Source organism: Thunnus albacares, chromosome 9 (genome assembly GCF_914725855.1).
Source record: "Thunnus albacares chromosome 9, fThuAlb1.1, whole genome shotgun sequence".
Classification (NCBI taxonomy): domain Eukaryota; kingdom Metazoa; phylum Chordata; class Actinopteri; order Scombriformes; family Scombridae; genus Thunnus; species Thunnus albacares.
Genome location: NC_058114.1, coordinates 29215943 through 29234379, shown reverse-complemented (window position 1 = coordinate 29234379; position 18437 = coordinate 29215943). Strand labels below are relative to the sequence as shown.

At 37.0% G+C, this 18437-nt stretch overlaps 2 protein-coding genes across 10 annotated transcripts in view; one reads left to right on the top strand and one right to left on the bottom strand.

Annotated features, from left to right (window-relative positions):
* scly (selenocysteine lyase) overlaps positions 1–18437 on the top strand; it is a 372304-nt gene that overhangs the window by 8763 nt on the left and 345104 nt on the right. The window lies entirely within an intron of this gene.
* LOC122989503 (claudin-18-like) lies at positions 5392–17408 on the bottom strand. Of its 8 annotated transcripts, XM_044362451.1 has the most exons (7): positions 17251–17408; positions 16571–16617; positions 8964–9134; positions 6684–6848; positions 6462–6600; positions 6259–6372; positions 5392–5805 (listed from the first exon to the last, which is right to left on the bottom strand). In XM_044362451.1, the coding sequence occupies exons 2-7, from the start codon at positions 16581–16583 to the stop codon at positions 5664–5666; spliced, it is 744 nt and encodes a 247-aa protein (XP_044218386.1). In that variant the 5' UTR covers positions 16584–16617; positions 17251–17408; the 3' UTR covers positions 5392–5663. The 8 variants fall into 8 exon arrangements, with proteins under 8 accessions (XP_044218386.1, XP_044218390.1, XP_044218383.1 ...); XM_044362455.1 differs by lacking the exon at positions 8964–9134 and having other exon boundaries at positions 17251–17407; XM_044362448.1 differs by lacking the exon at positions 17251–17408 and having other exon boundaries at positions 16571–16704.

Genomic DNA, 18437 nt, shown 5'->3' with positions numbered 1-18437 from the left:
CCTCTGATCTATCACCTGCTCTCAGCAGTCGTTTCAAGCTCTGTTCCTGCCCTGCCTCATTAATCTTATCTCACATCTCCATCTTTGTATTTATTAAAATGCAGAACATGTTCTCAGTCTTCCAGTACATTACACCACTGACACAGATTTGAAGGTCTCTTTCCAATTAAATACAGAGGGGAATGAAACACGTCCTACAATTGTGTCATTCAGGTTCAAAGCACAATCTCTGGTGGTCAGAAGGAAATAGAACAAGTTAACCGTGGTTCTTTGACTTCCACACAAATGCTTCTGATATATATATTAATATATAAATCTTTGTGTTAAGATTCTGTGAAGATTTTGTGTGGCTGCAATATTTGTCTGTATTTTTTGAATGTTTGACTAGCTTGTGTCATATCACTTCAATCATACATTTTGACAACGCTGCTTTTCTGAGTATTTTTATGATAACAGAATTTAATAATAAGTAACATTTGAAGCCAATCATATATTACCAGTTGGTGAAGTTCATGGGAAAACAAGACATACCCATAGTGAGAGTTTACATGCATTTAATTCAGAATCTGTTACATCCTTAATAAATATTGCAGTGTATTAAAATGAATCATCTACCTTGTGTGACCTTTGAAGTGCAGGACAGCTGTCAGTCATTTAAACAGTTTTATAGTGTGAAGCTTGTGTAGAAGTACACCATTTATTCTTTATTATTTTAGTAACAACATTAACAGTATTAGACAGTATTTAAACAGACAAACAATCAATATTTTATAGTTTTCAATAAAATGCATTAAAAACAATTGAGCAGAGGTGATATTTATTTGTATTATTACGTGTTATATTACATTCTATTATAAGCTGAATGAACAAAAGGTACTTATGGACATTACAACAAGTCTCAACAAAAGTGGTGATGATAAACAAAATCAGACACGGGTAATATGAAAGGAACTTGTAATTATTAAGATCAAGTAATGTGAAAGTAGGTGCAAATATTTTACAGAAATTGTATTGATAATAATGTCAGAGGAACCTGCAGTTATTGACATAACTCTGATTCTCTGACAACATGGTGAGGTGTTTCATGTTACAATAGAGCCTCAAAGGTCAGAAGCCCTTACTATCTACACCACTGACCGCAGGTATGGAACTCTTAAATATGTTTGCTTCCCCCATCCACAGTTTGGATGGAAGTGCATTGAGATAATGAACTATGTTATCAGAGAATTGGGGATGTGTCTGGTAACCATAAGTTCTCCTCTTAATCTTTTTTATGTATCTCAGATCCCAACAGTTTCTGCTTTATGATCACAACTAGGTCATGCAATACAAGAAGTCATTTGATGTGAGTCTCATGTCTGCTGGCCCAGTGGAAGCTCTTTATTTTCACATATACAATGGGGGAATGCCCTGTGTGAGGTTTAGTTGGCCCCATTGGGGTGACATTCATTATAATTAATTCCTATTTCACCAACTGTTTTACATTTAAATCATGACTCACCGGTTGCTCTCATAATACTCTTTTCCACTGAGTATTTATTTCTATGTCTGACAGCTGCTAGGAGAATGTTGTGAGAGGGTCCCCCAACCAAAAGCTCTGGAAGTTTCTTTTCACGCAGACAAATGGTGCAAGGACAAGTAAAACTGAAGCCTTGTCCAAGACAACAGAGGATGTCAAGTGGAAATGGGAGGGTGGGATTGGGACAGGAATGTTGGCAGGTTGGAAATGAATTGGATTTTTGGAGGGGCAGATGTATGAAGACATATTGATCATACACCACCTGTAGTAATGTAGTAATGTAGTAAAGTACGCTGAGTCCCCACCGAGTGTCACTGCACAGTCAACAAAGTTTTAATAGCTCTAATGTGGATTGTGTGAGCTTGCTATGTGGCCTTTCAGCAAGTCTGCAAACCTTGTACACTTTTCAAAAGGAAATGTCACTTAGCATCAGTGAAGGAGAAATTAAACATGAACAAAATGTGGTTTTATTTTTTACAGAACATGCATACGCAGCTTCAGTTTTAATGTTTATTTTCATGTTGCTGGAACTATAATCAAGTGAGTACCTTTAATTTTCCCCCATGAAGAAAAGTGTATCTTTAGCAGCATGTGATGTTGTCAGGCCTGTCTCATTCCCCCCTTTTGAGACTTCTTCAAGGCCTGAAAATCAGAAATCCAAATTTTCCTTAGTCCCAGGATTTGGCTTGACTGAAAAAATGTGGTAGCAGGCCATGCTCTCAAAAGCACCTGCAGGTTTAAACCTGGGGTAAAATATACTTAAGCTATTTAAACAAGCCAAGTCTGATACTACACAGCCCAGATCTCTTATCTGCTGACTTTAAAGTTTGGAGGCGTGATAGTAAAGTATTTCTTTCTCCACCTAAGTGTATATTGTTACTGACAAGATTAATGTGGCTAATGCTTGATGCAGCATGTCCTCCACCCACAGCTGGCCAGCTCCATTGTTTCACTTCTTACCTTCAGGGTATGTGCTGCCTCGGCTAAATCACAGCTGTTGTCTGAGCTGGAGCCGTATTCCACCTGATACTGCACAGCTACTGTAAGAAAGCTGCAACAATCTTAGGGCATCTTTCTCCTTTTCCTTGAGGGAATATCTGTTGTGAAGCAATTATGTTTTTGATTTAAAACTGTACAAATAATTCAGAAGTTTTGTGTCTGTCTAAGAAAATGTATCTAACTCTGCTGGGATCAGAGATACATACATAATTTTATAGCAATCAACCAATAATAAAGAAATGACACAATAACTATGTTTTTACTGCTCAAATTTAGAGCTAATTGCCGGCCATTCTTTTATGAGCTTACCAATATTTTTCATGTAAAGTTTAAAAACATGAATTTGTCTTAATCTCATAACAGGTTGCCTCAACTCCATGTTCTATATATGAGCAATTTGCCTCTAATTAATTAGGACTAATGGAGTAAGTGGTGATGATTTTCAGGTTCTCAAGTTTTGGCAAGTAAATTACACAAAAAATTGAACCTCAATGTATTTTATTTAAATAACAAGTGTGTTATTATTGTCCTCAAATCTCAAGGAGGTGGTCTCATCAGGTCTCTGAGAGATAAGTGGGTGGTCTTGAAAAAGGAGGTCAGTGAAAAGATGGATAAGGACCCTGGAGAGCTGCTGCGTCTCTTCTTATACGTGTTAAACATAAAATGCTTCACAAACATTGAATCAGTGAGTCACATGTTCCACTTCATTAACAGAGCAGTGATGTGTTTCTTAGCCACTAGGTGGTGCCACAGTTCCAAGGATGAGGCTGCACTGATCTGAAATTCAGCAGTAAACTCAGTTGACCTCAAGACTCACCAATGAAAAAACCCATATGCTATCCTCCACGTGCATGTTAATGCATTTTATCTTGAACTGAATCTTAAACTTTGACTGTTATTGTACAACTCACAATTTACACAACCCACGCTGTTGAAAAACAGGTTTTCTCACAGTCTTTCTAAAGCATAATTATAAAAACACACTTAATAGAAACTAGGAATATTTTAACTCTTTTAACGGGGGACTGATCAGTACATCCACTTCCTTCTTGAACTAGAAGAAGAGGAAAGCCATGTGACACATATAGAGGCCACTATTTTTCATCAGAAAGAAAACTGCTTATGTTTTTGAAATAAGAATGTCAAATTCAGAGCAACATTTTGTATTTTTGGTTGCACTCTGTCACATAAGATTTTAGGGGTTAAAACCAGAGGAATTGTGTGACATAAGAGACATTGAAATTTCCACAATATAAAGTAATATTATTTACAGTCATATATATATCTTCTACAGAAGTGTTAAAACAATCTAGTCTGCCCTCTTGAACTTTCAACTGAATGAATCAGGCAGGCGACATTTAAGTATGTTCACTATAAGCTGAGCCTGGTATCCTTCAACATGGAAGAGACTCTGTCACACAATGCAGAGCCCATTACTTTGCTACAATATAATTAAAACAATTAATGGTTCTCTTTCAATGTGATTAAATGTTACTACCCGCTTATTACTTTTATTAATTATATTATCAGAAAATGTGATTTAATGGAAATCATCTACACCACTTTTCTGTCTGTTCCCTGGGAAATAAAAGACATCCCAGAGGAGTAACAGAAACAGTGTCGCCATGTTATCAAAGACCAGTCCAGACACATACAGAGCACAGTGAACAAAGCTTACATTAAAGCTGCAGTGTCTGTTTTAGGAGAATCATGTGCTTTAATCAATTACCCAAAAACAAAGTGACAATTATTTTATTTATCATATGGTGCTAGGGGGCTGAAGATAACAGGTAACTACCATGGATAAACTGATGACCACTGCATTTTCTATTGATAACAGTAACAGGATAAACAACAACACAATAATTGTTATGGTTGTTTGTTTCAGATGTTTTGATCATCATTTGTGTGTCAGGATATGCACAAATTAAATGAGTTAATTTTGGTGAACAATAGACAAAATTTAATTTTCCCCTACAGTACATTTCAAGTACAAAACTTTACCGCATATTTAAATTGTTTGTTAAATCACATTACATTTTTGGATTACATTTTGAAACAGCCAGTGTTCCTAAAAAACATAACTACAATGCAATCTATTGCGAATAAAAGCTGTCAATTCGATTAAAAATATAATGTTTTCACATAGCCATATGTACAGTATATATAAAGCAGACAACGAATTGTACATTGGATTGAGTTGCACTAGCTATTCTAAAATCCATTACTATTGTGTGTTAAGTCCTTCCTTAAGTTCCCTGTAACCACTATCGCTAGTTACTGAATCGGGTTGCACCATTAAAACCTCAGTAATGTGCTAGCTAGTAAAGACTAAAGTGTAAATCGGTTGCGCAAAAACATCTGTACTTGAATCAAAAGCAATATAGGAATTTAGCATCACAAACTGTAGCATATTTGGTCATTTAAGCTAATGTTATTGGCATAATGTTTTGTAATTTGGTATATTGTGATATTTTTGTGAATTTTAAAGTCATTAAATGTTACATTATTTAAAAGTATTTTGATCAAGCATCAGGTCAAATATATCAACAATATATTATCTTTTAAGCTTTAGTCTAAATGGGTCATATAAGTGCAACGTTAACTTTGTCTGTTGGTTCAGTTAGCTACACAACAATAACACCGGGCAATTACTTGATAGAAATATTTAGTAACAAATAATCTTTATGTAAGTTGGTGTGGTGCAAGCCGTTTTAATTTAGTGATATGTACATCTCCACTTAGTAAATGTTATAATTGGACAAAGTCTGAACAAAAGAATAGCTGGTGCAAGCGGCTCCACGCTCTCAGTTTATCATTATCCTTATTTCATGTTAAATGTTGTGGTGGTGAATTTCTTATCAGACAAAATAAGCATTCCATTTTTTTTAATTTGACACAATAAGACAAAATAATACAACGTGAATCATAAAACAGCATTTGATGATTATGATTATATGATGCTACTGAAAAATATATTTGAAAAATATGCCTTAAATGTTTAGCATTTCTGCCAATTTTAAGTACAGAGAAATAAAAAATAACCACACTTCCCATGAATTCAGGAAAAAACAAGAGCAAAACTCATGCACCATCACAGAGCTGTAGAATATAAAAGAGAGGTATTTGTGAGAGTGAAATTATTCTACACATAGTCAAATCTCTGATTCGACTGCCTTCCGTCCATACTCTGAGCCTTGTAGGAATCATTGTAAGCTGGCCGAGGTCTGTTGTCAGTCCTGTAGATGGTGTGTTGAGAGGCGGCTTTATAGGCCATCCCATCATACCTGAGAAATATCAGAAAATAATCAACTATAAATTAAAGACAGAGACGAACAATGATAAAGAGTCTAGTTTAAAAAATATAACATCCATTACGTCATCCAATTGTGACAAGGAGAAGAATAAAAATGTAATATTGTATTGTTTTGAAAGCAGCATCGTAAACTTTTGCAACTCTTCATTACGGAAAGCATACACATACCAAAAAGACATTGCATTTACAGTTTTGCTGAGTATGTGTATTTTAAGTTTTAAAGGGACTAGTCTTCACTAGTATTTTGCATGCTTAGTAGACATTTCTGTTGGATCTCTGCTGTATTTAGCAGCTTTCTTATTTTGTTTCCTTTACGGTACAGGAGGAGGGAAGTTCTGTCAAAGTTGCGGCACTCCAATTGGTCCCATTAATGGTCAGAAAAGATCAAGAATTAGTTATTGCTTCTTTCATTGATGGAACGTACCGTTGATTTTTCTCTGGAGTCATTCCACGGCATGCCAAACACATCATGATGCCTCCAATGAATAGGATAGCTCCACCGATCCAACCCACGAAGAGTGCGGGACCAAACGTGTACCTGAAAGTGGATGATAATGACAGGAATATTATTGAAATTGTTTTAGCATTTAAAACGTCACAGTATGCATTCTTAATTTGAATGTTTACCTTGGAGTCAGACCTCCTGAGAGTCCACCAATGCCCCCTCCTCCAAACGAACTGAATCCGCCTTCGGTAAAAGTCGTGAACCGAAAACTTTGCACGATCAAATTAGCAAAGGCCGATACACCAGCAATGCCACAGACACCTAAAAATTGAAAATACAGATTAAAACGTTGCAAGGTGATTTTGTTGTGAGAGGCACACATTATCAATAAAGCATTACTGCACCTGCAAGAAGAGCCATGATCCCAGCTGTCAGAGTCATTGTGGCTTTGACGTTGTCCTCCATGTTCCCCATTTTCAAGCACTTCAGTGCAAATATGGCGATCAGACAGCCGATGGCTCCAAGAATAATACCAACAATCATCAAGGCCCGGACAGCTTGGAGCAGGGCTGAAAGTCAAAGTTATACAATTTAGATTAAAATTAAAATTTATAATTATATTATCTTCTCATCAAATTGATTTGCAACCTGTCAATGTACAGTGGTAGAAAGTAGCTAAATACATTTACTCAAGCATGGTTACTGTTAAACTGTGTTATACTTCTGTTCTACTACATTTCAGAAGGAAATATTGTACCACTATTTGACAGCTTTAGTAACTAAAGCTGTTACTTTACTAGTTGAGACTTTACATGTAAAATATATGAATATATGATCAACAAATAAAACATGATGCATTTTGCTAACAGGATATAAAGTAGTTGACAGTAGCACCACCTCAACCGGCAGCAACATAAAACGTTGTTTACGCATTAATTCCCTAATAGTAGTAATCCCATAACATAACATAACATAACATAACATAACATAACATCTTTAACCCCTTCCAATGTACTTTAAATCACATGACACTAGAAACAATTTTTAATCACCAATATCTTCATCAACCTAAAGCAACAAAAAGATTTTAGAAGCCACTATCGTCAGACACAACAGCAGCCTAAAAGGAAAAAAGAGACAAGAGATATCCTCATTTCAAAATGTTGAACTTGCTTTTTTAACAGATGATCTTTGATAATGACAGCAAAACTCCTTACTGAGTTCTCAACAATGTGAAGCACTTGGTGCTGGGTCTTTTGCTGTAAAGCATTTTGAGCTGTATTTTTTATATGAAAGTGCTATACCAATAAAGTTATCATAATAATTAGCATTGTTATTGTTATCTAAACTTGTGGAAACTGCTGTTGTCAAATCTCCAAAAAGGAGGGTATTTCACCAACAAAAAAAAACAGTTTAAATGATGCCCACGTATATCAACAATGAACAATATGCTTTTTAAAAGACAAAAACACCTGCAGCATTGACTTTCAATTAAATAGGAAAAGGTGAATTAAGACAAAACTGCAGTGGCATTATTTTCCAGCAGTAGCACATACAATAACTCATAAATCAAGTCAGCATGTGGTAAAACATATTGACCTAAATACCATTGGCCTTAGATATTGTACCTGTATTATATTAGACTTAAGCCTTTAAAACCTTTCATACAATATGCTCAACACTACATTCAGCTGTTAAGTAGAGTGTGGAAATGTGCTTTACATTGTGTAACACTCTGGTAAAGCTTATGCTTGCTCAGCTAAGCTTTGGATGTTTCATCAAATTTCCATTTGATTCCAGAGAGACACCATCTTTTCTGCCGTCGACTGCATTTTCATGGAGGGGGAAAAGGAGAAAATCTGCTCTAAAACCTTCCAAATATTCTAAAGTACCTTCCAGGTAATTTGGGAAATGTTCTCCTAATCCAACCTGAGGAGAAATATTCGATATGTCTAACTGTAATTCTCTTACCTGGCAGTCCTAGGATGGTAAAATAAGGCCTGCACTGTGTTGTACCGTATGCTGTCCCTACACACGAGTTCCATAAACCAGAATAGGTGTAAACATTTGTTACGACCGTAAAAGACCGGTCTTGTAAGCTCCACATGTCCATTGCTGTTGCAGCTGATATTAAGAATTGCCCCAATGCGGACAACATGAATCCTATTAGCTGAATCATTGAGGCAGCCATTTTAGATGTCCCGCTCAAAGAAAGCTACCACCAATGTCATGGAGTCATGAAATGGCAGAGTGTGCTGCTGCTTATCATTATGTATGCTTCAACAAGGAACAAGAGCCTTATCAGATGTTTACCTAAAATTTTCATGAGCCTTTGTCCCAGTTTCGGGAAATGGTTGCAATGAGAATTTCCACCCCTTAGTAATAGAGGGTGTGGTCTGACCTTTCATCATTATGTTCCGATCAACAACCAAAATTGTTTGATATCAATGCCAATTTAATGATATGACTGTTTATTTTACTTTTTCCCCAATATTTAACCCACATTCCAGTATAACACAAAAAAGTAACAGCATAAAAATTCGGCCATATTGATCTGCTTGCTTTAGATTCTGTAGATTTGGCAATATTACAATATGCCAATATTGTATTGTTACATTTTGTCACTTTTTGCATTCAACCAATTATACCAATTATATTATTATAAATGACAAAGGAAAACATACTTGGCAGTCCCAGAATGGTGAAATAAGGGCGGCACTCTGTGAAGCCGGAGCTCTGCCGGACACAGGACCTCCACAGGCCTGAATACGAGTACACAGCCGTCACAGGGTTGTCAAAAAGGTCTTCTGTCGCCCACTGGTCCATTCCTGTTGCAGCGATTATTCCCGCCAACCCTAACAAACCCAGGAAGAAGCCCATCACCTGACAGAGAGTGGCTGCCATGATGCTGTCTTTTATCTGTCGGTGGAAAATCTTGTTTCAAAAACTCTGGATTAAAAAGCTAACGGCCTCTCGTCAGCGCTGCCGCTGTGTGTTTGAATATGATACGAGCAGGTGTGAAGTCAAGAAGGACTTCACCAATGACCCTGACTGTTTGCACACAGCTCAGTCATGAACAGAAGAAGTTGGGTGGAGCATATTCTATCAGATAAATATGATTAATGTTGCTTACTGATCCCGTTGAGTAAAGGGTGAACATGATGTGGTGCTCTAACTGCAAAACATTTGGAGTCACTTTATTTTTTTCAATGCAAATAGTGTTTGTCACCAACCTCAAATGAGAGGAAATGCAGTTGGCCACCACCATCATCATACTTCAGCCATTGGTCTGTCTAACAAAGTGAATGTGGACAGAGTTTTGCTATTATAATTGTACAGCTGCTGCTATGTGTACTGTTGGTAGATTTATTAAAAATTCCCCATATTAGGACTGAAGGTTCAAACTGTTATTGGCTGTTTTGAATTCAATAAAGGCCCTGAAAATGAACCCCTCTCAATCTCAATCAATCAGTTTCCTACTCTGAACAGTTGGGTTCTACATGAACACACCATTTTCTTTAAGTTAGAACAGTTTTGGTTATTTCACAAGAGAGATTTCCTTTTTTTTTCTTGTCGGGGCTATTTTCATTGTTTTGAATCCATTGGAAAAAGGTGTCATATACCTCAGCAATCAGGATTTCACAATAATTGAATTAAAGACTTCATTTACACATCTCAGATGGACTGGATAACCATTCGATTTCAAGATACAGTAAGTGGCATCCAAGAAACAATCAAGATTTTTTGAAATCTTGTTGCTTATATCACATGCTAAGGTGGTTTGAGAAGTATTCTAGCCAGATGTTGAAAAAGTGTAAATGCATCATCTGTTCATATGTAATCTTTACTCCTCCCAAGTGTAAATACGTAAATAGCTGCTAGATAGCTAAGCTGTTATTGTGGCAAGTCAATTAAACTGCTAAATTTACAAACTTTTCTTCCAGGTGTTTTAGGCAGTTGTCAAACTGCTTCAGGTGCATTACAGTCCCACCATGCTGTGGACAGGAGTAGGGCCGACACTGATTTACATGCAGCCAGAGAAAACAAGACAGATTACAATCAGATTTGTGATCTGACCAGCGGAGGTGCATATATGTGGCTAAATGTAAACAAAAGTGTATTAACTTGCATCTAGATTTGTGTATTAACTTGCATCTAGATTTAATCCGGATACAAGACACGTGACTTCAAATGACGACTGTAAATGAGGTCAAAATCTGATGGTGATCGTGAGGTTGTTTGTCCATGCTGCTGTACTGCTGTCAATCAAATCTGATCAAACCACACCCACACAGGTCTGCAGCAGATTAGCCTAGTTTTTGAGTATTAAAACCTTAGTCAATAATACCTGAGGATGTTTGTTTCTCCAGATATAAATAAATAAATACCCAAAGTTTGAATCTTTAGGGGCTTTTAAAAAAGCTGAATAACTTCAGCTGCCATTCATGTTTCTTTAATTCCTGACATTATTATTATTTTGTAATGGTTGACAAAATCATGTAACCTGTTTACAACATCTTGGTTGAGTCACAACCTTATGATGGGAAATCTGAACACAATGGCATCGGGCATTACCAGCCAAGATACAGTATGTAAATATGATCTTTGCTAATATTATTTTTGCTGTCTGTCTAAATTGCAAAAGTCCAACTCGCAAAAAAAGTTAACATTAACAGATTGAATACTGTTCTATTTCTCAGCCAGGCTGTGTTAAGCGATACTAGATGACACTGTTGTTTGGGTTTGTGCTCTGTATCGTTAAGGCACCAGCAGCCAGTCAGGCAAAAGTAAATACTGATATGATTGTTGTGAACTGAAACCAATTTGCCTGTGGCTGATACGTCAAGGAGAATATGTGAGACACCAGTGCTGAATCGAAACTGGGTTGGGGCCACACAGACTGTGCTGCTACACTATAATAAACACACATACGCTGTGTCTTTGCTAAATTCAAAGATCAATGTCAAGTGTCTGAAGACATCTATAAAAGTTGTACTGTAGGTTTGGATATTTTCCCCACTTCATTTAGTGCTCTTGCTTTTAAAACATGAACAATAACGATTATTTAAAATGTTCATGCCACACTAATTTCATCAATTAATGCTGATGGTCAAAGACACATTGCAAGACACAAATAATTCACTTTTGAACATTCTCATTGGACCTTAATTTTTACATTATTATTTAGTAATTTGAGATTTAAATGGGAAAGATATGTGTACCTGAAAAGTAATCACAGCTCATTTCTATTAATTTCACAAATTGTTACCATAAAAATAATTGTGTTTAAAGAAGGACTACTCAAGCCACTCTTTGCACAGTAAATCACTGATGAAAGTATTGTGAAAGTTGTGAAAGTTGTTGAAATGACCCACCCAGTAAGGCACATACTCTCTCTCTCTCACACACACACACACACATACGCTCAGCAACCTGATTAACAGTAACTTGTAACACTGCGCTAATGATTTTTGCTGTCTGCTGTGCAAAGCCATTTGTCCCCCAGGCCGATCCTTCAGCAAACACCTTGTCTAGCATCTGCAGGAGCCGCTGTTTACTTACTGTGAGCTGCCCACGAAAATATACATGAAAAGACAAACTACTTCACACAAATGTGTTTGCCAAGTAGCTAAAATCGTAAGATTTATTCATTGTAAAGATGTTTGTTTTGCCTTGAATAAGACTGCTTCCTTAAGTACTGTAAGAAGCAGTAAATCAATGTTTAACCCGTTAACAAGTGGCTGCCTACCAGAAGGCAAGTCAGTACAAACTCATGCTGTGTAGCCAAACATTATTCAAACCCAGCAAAAATTATTTTAAACTCTAGTGGGGATCTAAATGTTTTCATGGATATCAAATATGTCAGACTGAATTTTGGAGAAATGTATAAAAATGAATAAAATGAAGCACAAGACATCTGCAATATTTCCTCTGATGGACTGGTGAAGTCATAACTGAAATGGAGTCTTGGGTTTGAATATTTCCCTCAGTAACGTTACGTTATAGGTCTAACACAAGCTTTAACACAAGCTGAAAAAGAATATAATATGGTACTCACACGATGTGGAATAAAATCATTTTAATCCTAAATTTAGCATTTTTTGGGCACCACAAGACCTTATAAAATTGATATGGCAAAGTGTTAGCATGTGTTAGCTAACAGTTGCCTATTAACATGTGGAGATGACCAAAAGCAACGTTATCATTCATTTGGAGTTGTATTTGTGTCCACTTGGTGAATGTACATCCAATATTCACTCACCTTTTAGCTCTGTTTTAGTCTACAGCAACTCCTGAGGAGAATGTCTGGGAAACTCAATGGACAACTATGAACAGCAAGGCGAGGGTCGGGTCATGGGATAGCCCAGCTAGCATGACTGCTAGCGAGCTAATCTGCTAGCATGTTTACTGCCAACTGTCCAGTTATTACTAGAATCTTACTTTACAGACCACACCGGGTGTGGGTTTGACAATAAAGTGTTTATTAAAAAAGGTTAAAATTAATATATTTCAGTAGGAATTCATGACTGAAAATGATTAATAATTACTATCTGAAGAAGCTTTTTGCTGGGCAACAGACCCACACATCTAAGAATTTGAAAGAACATTATGCTATACTAGAAATGTAAAACAGAAACTGTAAAATAACTTATATTGAAGAGATCATTTAGTTCTTTAGACCCGAAGTCTTTCGTTTGATTCTCTCATAATCATAATTTTTATATTAGAACATTTTAGTATTGTCTAAATCACAAAACTAAATAGAAGTGAAAGCACAAAGAAACACAGCAGGTTGATTATCAAACTGTACTGCGTTTTTTCCTTAAGTGCTGTACTGGTGCTTGTAGTCTGAGTATCTAAATTGCATGCTGCTCTGTGTGTCTGCTTCATTACATCTCAGAGAAAAGTGTTTTTACTTCACTTCATTAATTTGACAATTAAAACTACTAGTTAGATTGCAGATTAAGATTTTGAAAACCTACTGTATAAAAACAATAATAAAATTGAATGCATTGTTATAAAGTACATTTAAGTACCTGAAAATATATTTGTTGAGTTAGCTCCACATCAACCAATCAATAATAGTAATACTATAATATAATATATAATAATATAACACTGATAGTCTGTCTGCATAATGAGTCCTTTTACTTTTGATACCTTAAGTACATTTTGCTGATAATACATATGTACTTGTTGTAATTGAGTCTGTCACTGTTATATTACTTCTTAAGCATCTGCATGTGCTACTTAACATTGATCTGAACACTGACTACCAACATTGCTACATTTTTGCATATGTGTTGACTGAATGACCCCCACTGACTCCATGTTGTGACCTTCACATATTCTCCTTTTCCTCTCAGCTTCCAGCATCTCTGTCACCAGTTGCAGAGGAAATTGGAACACTTTGAGCATGATATATTGTGCAGCAACACAAGTTGCTACCTCATTCTGTGCTTCAACAGCAAAGGATGCTTCAACAGAGTTGCCAAATGTCTGAATTTAACCACAGAGCAAAACATGGCCCTCAAGATTCTTAACCCTGATTGCTAAAACAGAGGTATATCATTGAAGTTTTTTAGACTTTTTGACTAATTACCTGCTTAGATTTTGTTTTGTTGTTTATTAAATGAATTGCTGTTACCATGCTGTGTCACTTGTATGTAATTTTTTTCCATTTTCTCCACAGATCGACATGCTCGAAGTTGCATGTATTCTTGACCCCATCAAAAAGAATGTGGTGCATTTTTTTTTAAAAGTTCGAGCATTGAGGACAAACCTGTCTAGCTTTTGAAATGCTAGACAGGAGTCTTTATCAGCTATTTGTGGACAGATGCTGGAAGCCACTGTCTCTCAGTGAGATATGGCCTATAGCACATCAGGTAAAGATGTGCCTTTCATCAGTCTATTAATAAGTAATGGAAACATGCTCAGCCAGTTGAGTAATGTGTTAAAATATTTAAAACAGAAGCCTGAAGCCAGATAATATAATGCTGATGAACCATCAGGGCAGGCCCTTCAGATTTAAATGAATAGACTTTGGGGTGTCCCTTACTGCCTCTGGCATGAAAATTCAGCCTCTTTTTCATTCAGGTAGGTTCAATCTGCAAAACTCATCTTTGAACATGTTTGTAGTTTTGTGTTTCAGCTGTAAAGGATCCAGCAGAGTTTGTGTAAATCTTCCATACATGTGCTTAATTTGCTAATGTACATAATAGCTCTTCTAGCTCTTACATACGCTCCAAACAGGGCACCAGAAGTCACATTCTTGTGTCTTGCCAATCAGCAGTTTGCGGTAAACTGCAAGTACCGGATGGTAAGTAACCAAATATATCTAGATTTGATTTCGCAGATTGTGACAAACTGTCTGAGACAGATGTCTGAACCTGTTCAGAGACTTGACCTAGAATGTTGTACATTTTCTCCCCAGATAAGGAGCATCGTTGAGATTCTGGGCCAGCCAACTGACCACCCTCTCTTGGCTGGAAAGCAGTTCTTCAAGGTGAACCGGCACTGGGACTACCTTAAATAGTGGCAGAAGGTATTTCAACCTTGTTATACCTTTGCTGAGTGGTTCACATTATTTTATCTCCTCATTGGAAAACAACTCATTAACACATCTTTCAAAAGTCTGAATTACTTGATAACAGTAAGTGGTCCATTTCATGAGTGAAGAATGAATTCATACTGATTTTCTCTGTCTGCTGGGGACAGGAGGAAAATAAACTGAACTGAGATGTATTTTGTTTTAAATTTACCCAGAGATGTAGGAGCTGACTCAGTTAGAAGATTGGAGAGCATTTGTGGGCTTCCTGAAATGTCTTCTGCACTCTGACCTTGAGCAGAGGATCACTCCTGAGAAGGCTGTCAAGGACCCATTCATCTCAGTGGCTCATCTGGTTAATGAGATGGACACCAGCTTGTATTGAGTGACTGTGTGTCTGGTATCAGTATGCATGATTGGATGAAAGGACAGATTTGTTTACTGATTCAACTGACTAATTTATTAATTGAGTGGCATGTTTTATTCAGTATGGACAACTCATTTGATAAAATGCTGGTCTACCCTACGGACAACTTCAAAGAGGAACTGACAGTGAGGCTGAGGAAGAGCCCAAAATTTAAGGTGCTCCACCCATCCTTTGTTAAATGGCACACGCTCAGCTGCTCTTAACTGATGAAGCAGCACCTGTTGGAGTTTAAGTACAACCCGTCTAGATGAAGAGGAAACCTAGAACTGGTTCAACTGAGGAGACATCAGCCACTGATGGGTCACCTACTGAAGAGGCACCTGTCAAAGTTAGTAGCGCCAACTGAAAAAGATCAGCAAATTCTCTGGCAGGCTAAAGGAACTTGTTTGGGAGGAAAAGAAAATATGAATAAAAGAATGCTAAATGAGGATATTACCTTCATTGTTTTGCCTGGTTACAATCATCACAATACAACCTTTAGTTTTTTGAGCTGTTATCAACAAATGGCTACTTCACTTTAATTCTTCCCTGTGTGTGCTTTAGAGGGAACATCATGATTGTTTCATTATTTCAATAGTAATGCACAGATTCTAAAACAGTTAAAAGATAGAACAGTTCCCAATCTCCAAATATAAAACATTGTGCACCTACTTGTGCATACAGTACCTTCCATTTACTCTTGCTGAACTTGTGTTGAACATGTACATGTTCAGCAACACAGAAATATTTGATGTAATCTGCATTGCATTTGTGCCCATGTGAAGCATTTAGACATAAGTATAAAATGTATTTAAAACATTACATTATCAACAACAAATGAGACCCACACTGGAGAAGCTGGAAATAGAGAATAGACATTTTTACAATTAATCACTGATCAAATAGTTAATTAATTTTATGTTGATTGACTGATCATTATATTGATTGTGTCAGGTTAATCTCACCCATGGTCTGATTTGTTTACAGTATTTACAGCAATTTATCACAACTACACAATATTTGTATGTTTTGAGATGGTGTTTAAGCTGGTGTCAGATGTGGTTGTGTGTTTTGTAAGGATAAGATACCTCAAAGATTGTGAAGTCTGTTTATAACCATGTTAGCTGCTGAGTAAGGCTGAGCTAAATATTATCATTGGCATGCTAACAGGATGTGAAGCAAATGTAATGTTTATCCTGTTCATCGTAGTTTAGCATGTTAGCATGCTAACATTTGCTAATTAGCACAAAACACAAAGTACAACTCAGGCTGATGGGAATGTCAATTTTGCAGGTATTTGGTTATAAACAAAATTATTAGACAAACTGAAATATTACCTGATGATGGCATGAGATGAAAAGTCGAGGGATCGTTAAAGTTATCACTATTCATTTTGAGGGGGACATGAAAGTGAGTAGCTAATTTCATGGCAATCCATCCAACTGTTGTGAAGACATTTCACTAAAAAACATAAATGTTAACCACATGGTGGCACTAGAAGAAAAGTCAGGGGATCACCAAAGTCAGAAGGATAAATCATCTGGGAACCATGAAATATCTGTACAAATTGTGTGCCAGTCCATCCAGCAGATGTTGAGATAAGTGAAAATGCTGAACTGCTGGTGGTGCTACATATAGGAAAGAGTCAAAGGATCACCATGGTTATAAGGATTCATTCTCCCACATGAATGTCTACAAATTTTTATGCCAATCCATCAAATAGTTGTAGAGATATTTCAGGCTGCACTAAAGTGGTGGACTGACCAGCCAACATACAGACTGACTGACATTGCCACCCCGAGAGCCATGCTGCTAACATGGCTAATTGCTAAAAATATTGATTAGAGCAGCTTTAAGGCTTCTTCAGTGGAAGTAAAATGAGAAAATATATTATATCAAGGGGTTAAAATTTGAAAGTGAGTCCTCCTTGCTGCAGTCCCACAAACAGTAAATGCTTCATGTAGCATAATCTGCTGTCATTTTCTCTGATTTTGTTAAAAAAGTTTGGGTGACAGACCTTGAAAGAAATTTCCACACCAACTTCTATTTTGAACTCCAGTCAAGAGCTCCATTACCACTCAGGCTACAATAAGAAAACACTAGAAAGAGATGTGCTGAAATGATGAAAGGCTGTCTCTGAAAATGGTAGAAAAATGGGCAATTTACTTTCTTCCACCTTTTGGGTGTCTAAATGGATTTTTATTCAGTAATCAGTGCACTGCTGCCTGACGGACACTAGAGGGCAGAGTGAGTGCAGAGAACACAGGCGGCTGTCACGGCAGGGAGCAAACTTGCTGGGAGTGTGATAAGAAGGCCTTTCATGGAACAAGGCCTAGAGTCAATGTGTTATTTCTCTGAGGGCATCAGGAACTTTTGCAAAATATGAGCAGGTCAGGAGGAGGACAATCAGGATTTCAGGACATAGTTATTCTGTGTATCCTGTAAGTAGTGACCTCAAAGGGTGCATGTGACAGAAATCTGTATGAATTAACAGTGTTATAACATTTAGTTGAGAACAAGTTTAATGCAAGCCAGAAAGCAGACCGAGTGGCAAATGAGTCACAGGAGTTCCCACTTTCACCCACTTCAAACATCCAAACAATGAGTACTACCTGGGCAGCCAGGGAGATGAATGCAGCCCCCACAAATCTGTTACATTTGAAGAATGAGAGAAAACTTCAAAAATCCCTGAGCAATTAACCAATCACAGTCCAGCAGGACAGTGTGACAGAGTGCACACATCATTGGTCGACAGGCTCGCATCCGTTATGCTTTCAGTGGGGCGAGATCTAAATTAGAGAGCCAATTAACTCTGCTAATAGCCCTCTCCTATTTAATCTGGAAGACAATGGGGATTGAAGGAGAAGCTTTTACAATATCCTCTTTCTGCCACGATTCTGAGGGTCTGCGTTTGCCTCCTTGTTTTCACTTCAATTAGCCCAGTGCTTTCTATGATTAAGTACCTATAATTATTTTTCAATTAAGGCTTTGATCTGGTGTGTACTGTATACAGCTCCTTAGCGTGCCTGGAAGAATGAGGATGAAACAGTAAATTTGTTCCCTTCTGTGTTGTGTTGATGAGGGTGCAAGTGAGATTAAGCTTGCAGAGCTGCTGGGAGAGCTGCTGCAGCCACAGAACTTGATCCAACCATAACGAGATTTTTGCTTTCGCAGTGTTAAACTTTTTTATTTTCGATGATTCGT

Bases quoted from the DNA above. Each gene is read 5' to 3' on its own strand.
- LOC122989503 (XM_044362448.1), bottom strand. From the start codon at position 16,661: ATGAAATTAGCTACTCACTTTCATGTCCCCCTCAAAATGAATAGTGAT. The intron at 6,373-6,461 runs GTAAACATTCAA...ATCCACTTTCAG, and splicing joins TCAGGAGGTCTGACTCCAAG to GTACACGTTTGGTCCCGCAC. The intron at 5,806-6,258 runs GTACGTTCCATC...GATATTTCTCAG, and splicing joins ACTCCAGAGAAAAATCAACG to GTATGATGGGATGGCCTATA.